Source organism: Thermobia domestica, chromosome 3 (assembly GCF_964235325.1).
Source record: "Thermobia domestica chromosome 3, izTheDome1.hap1.1, whole genome shotgun sequence".
Classification (NCBI taxonomy): Eukaryota; Metazoa; Arthropoda; class Insecta; order Zygentoma; family Lepismatidae; genus Thermobia; species Thermobia domestica.
The window spans coordinates 170008803-170011655 of record NC_137456.1 but is presented as its reverse complement, the minus strand read 5'-3'; the positions used below and the strand labels follow the sequence as shown (position 1 = coordinate 170011655).

General features: G+C 38.7%; 1 protein-coding gene across 1 annotated transcript; it reads left to right on the top strand.

The window, feature by feature from the left end:
- The first annotated feature begins 215 nt into the window (after window positions 1–215).
- LOC145682021 (uncharacterized) lies at window positions 216–830 on the top strand. Its single transcript, XM_081753625.1, has one exon. It carries the CDS (start codon window positions 216–218, stop codon window positions 828–830), a length of 615 nt encoding a protein of 204 aa, XP_081609751.1.
- The last annotated feature ends 2023 nt before the right edge of the window (window positions 831–2853 follow it).

Genomic DNA, 2853 nt, shown 5'->3' with positions numbered 1-2853 from the left:
GGGTCAATGAAGGTCATACAACAACAAAAGTGTGGGTTGACTCAAGTCTAAATGATAGAAAGCAAACGTTTCTTTCAGGTTTGAGCACCGACTTGAAAAATCCTACAATAAAGGGGAAGCGCCTGTTTCTCCTATATATTGGAAGTAAAGACGGTTTTTTGATGAGAGGGGTTTTGCTTTTTGAATCCAACAAAGCGGGGGATTATCATGATGAGATGACATGGGATGTGTTTAGCAATTGTTTTCGAAACATTTTGCCGAAACTCAAACCTAACAGTGTGATTTCCATGGACAATATAACATATCACAGTGTAAAGTCAGAGCACATTCCAAACAGATCGTGGGTCGAAAACGATATCATTGAATGGATGGAAAATAAAGACATACCATACACAAAGGACATGATAAAAGACAAGCTAATTGAGGTGATAAAAGCAGTAAATGCAAAATCAAAATATGATAAATATATTATTGACCGCATGGCAGAAAACGCTGGTCACGCTGTTTTAAGACTCCCTCCCTACCATTGTTTCTTTAACCCGATTGAGTTGGTGTGGAGTCAGGTCAAGGGTGATGTTAGAAATAACAATACCACTTTCAAAATCAAGGTAGTTAAGAGCTTGGTTCAAAAGAGTTTGGAGCAGGTAACAGCTGATAAGTGGCAAGAGTGTATTGAACATGTCGTAGGCGAGGAGGAAAAATTCTTAGAATTAGATGGGATCTGTGACTCTGTTGTTGACCGTTTGGTTATATATGTTGCTGACACAAGTAGCAGTGAGAACGAGGACATGGATATGGAAGGAATTCAACCCATGTCAGATTCGCAATAGATATGTTAACATGTTTTTATTTTTCGCTTTTGTTTACTTTTAAAACCACAATCAAATCATCAAATATCATTACTGTTACTTTAATCGCGAGTAGGGAAACAAATAGAAATTCCAACTTCAACATGTAGTAATTATTGCTTGCTTTTATAATGCAAAATAGCCATGTTTGAAATTAATCGTTTCGTCTGCAAGATCACAATATTTCTCGTAGTGGTCTTGTTTTGTAAACTGCGTGGTACAAGCACGTGCTTCTCGAGCGAAGCGCTGACCGATAGCCAATCATCCAATGGCTGGCGGAGTAATACCATTCTGCAATGTTTACATCAGAGTCAGAAGGTTCGTTGAATGAAGAATAGTTTTTTCTGTTGCCATAATGTATGTATTCAGAATTCTTGACAGTCAAACAGTCAACAAAAAGCACCACTTGAGCTTCATGAGGGTTTCAAGTAAAACTATAACGTACAACAGATCTCAACTGTGGAACAACAGATCAAGAATTGTGCACCATTAGTGTGAGCTAATTTTTGTGGAACTATAATTTAACCCATGTTCTTGATCAAGCTTTCTATTCGCCTTTCATGGTCTCAGCAGTCTTTCCTGTTTGTTTCCAAAACTCAAATTACCACTTTGCGAAAGGGATTTTGACTCAATGGAATCCGAGCTAAAAGCTAGTTCGGGAAAGGTCTACAAAAAGTGTTTTTTGATAATTGGATTAAATGTTGGTATATATGTATTGCTTCAAATAGAGCGTACTTTGGGGGCAACAAAAGAGAGTTCGACGATTAATTAAATACTTGTATTAAACTGATAAATAGCAGACACCTTTTTAGATAAATAGCGGTATATACATGCATTCCGCCAAAACATTATAACCACCCGTTACTTTTTGAACGAATTCGTTGAGTTGGCATACGAGGGGGCATCGTAAAGTTTTAATTGTCACCAGGAAGTTATAAAGATATGATGATGATGAAATTTTGTCAATGTTATGTTTGTTTCTTATGTGCATAATGTTCAGGAAATTAGCTCCTAATGATTATTATTTTTGTGTATGATTTGCCAAAAGTGACCAAAGTACAAGATGTATAAAATTGAGGCTCGCTGTGTGAGTTCCTGCATTTGAAGTATAATAATGCCAGACAAATTCATGACGACATGAAGAGTGTGTATGGCTATGACTGTCCATCTTACGACATCATTGTGAAGTGGAAAAGGAAATTCCAAAATCACCATATATCCCTCACAGATGACCCAAGACCTGGAAAGCCATCCTTGACGGACGATGATACTACTGTGAAGAAAGTGGAGTGTTTAATCCTCAAAGACAGAGGTGTAACCATCTAAACGATTATGAATGAGACTAGTCTCAGTTATGGTAGTGCTTATCCATGACGAACTTCACATGTCTAACGTATCTGCGCATTGGGTTCCTCGTTTGATGACACATTTTCAGTAGTAGGCACAGTTTGAACTTTTCCAATAGATGTTGACGCTGTTGGAACGGGTGAAAAGGTTCTCGCGCGCCTGGTATTCATGGATGAAACTTGGATATATGAGTATCCGGAGACTAAAACAATGAGCATACGGTGGAAGGATGCCAATTCCTCCGTCCCAAAGGGCAAAGGTGTAAACGTCAGGGATAAGGTCATGGTCTCCAATGTTTGGAATTCTCGTGGGGTCCTTACAGATTACCTTGTAAAAGAACAAATTGTATTTCAGAGGTGCTACAGCAATCTTCTAGACAAATTCTGGATCCTCTTGAAAACAAATCACCGCGGCATGCTCTGGAAACGCGTTCTTCTTCTAGCTGACAATGCACCAACTTATCCATCTCAAATTGCTATCGACAAAGCAAGGGCATGTGGCTTCCAGGTATTGCAGCATCCGCCTTTTCCCCAGATCTTGCATCCAGTGACTTTTGTTTTGTTTACCCAAATGAAGAATCCGTTCCTTCGTCGCAGCACAATGTGCAGACAAATGTGTGAACAAATCACTAGTGTGTCTGATTCATTGTGCATTATTC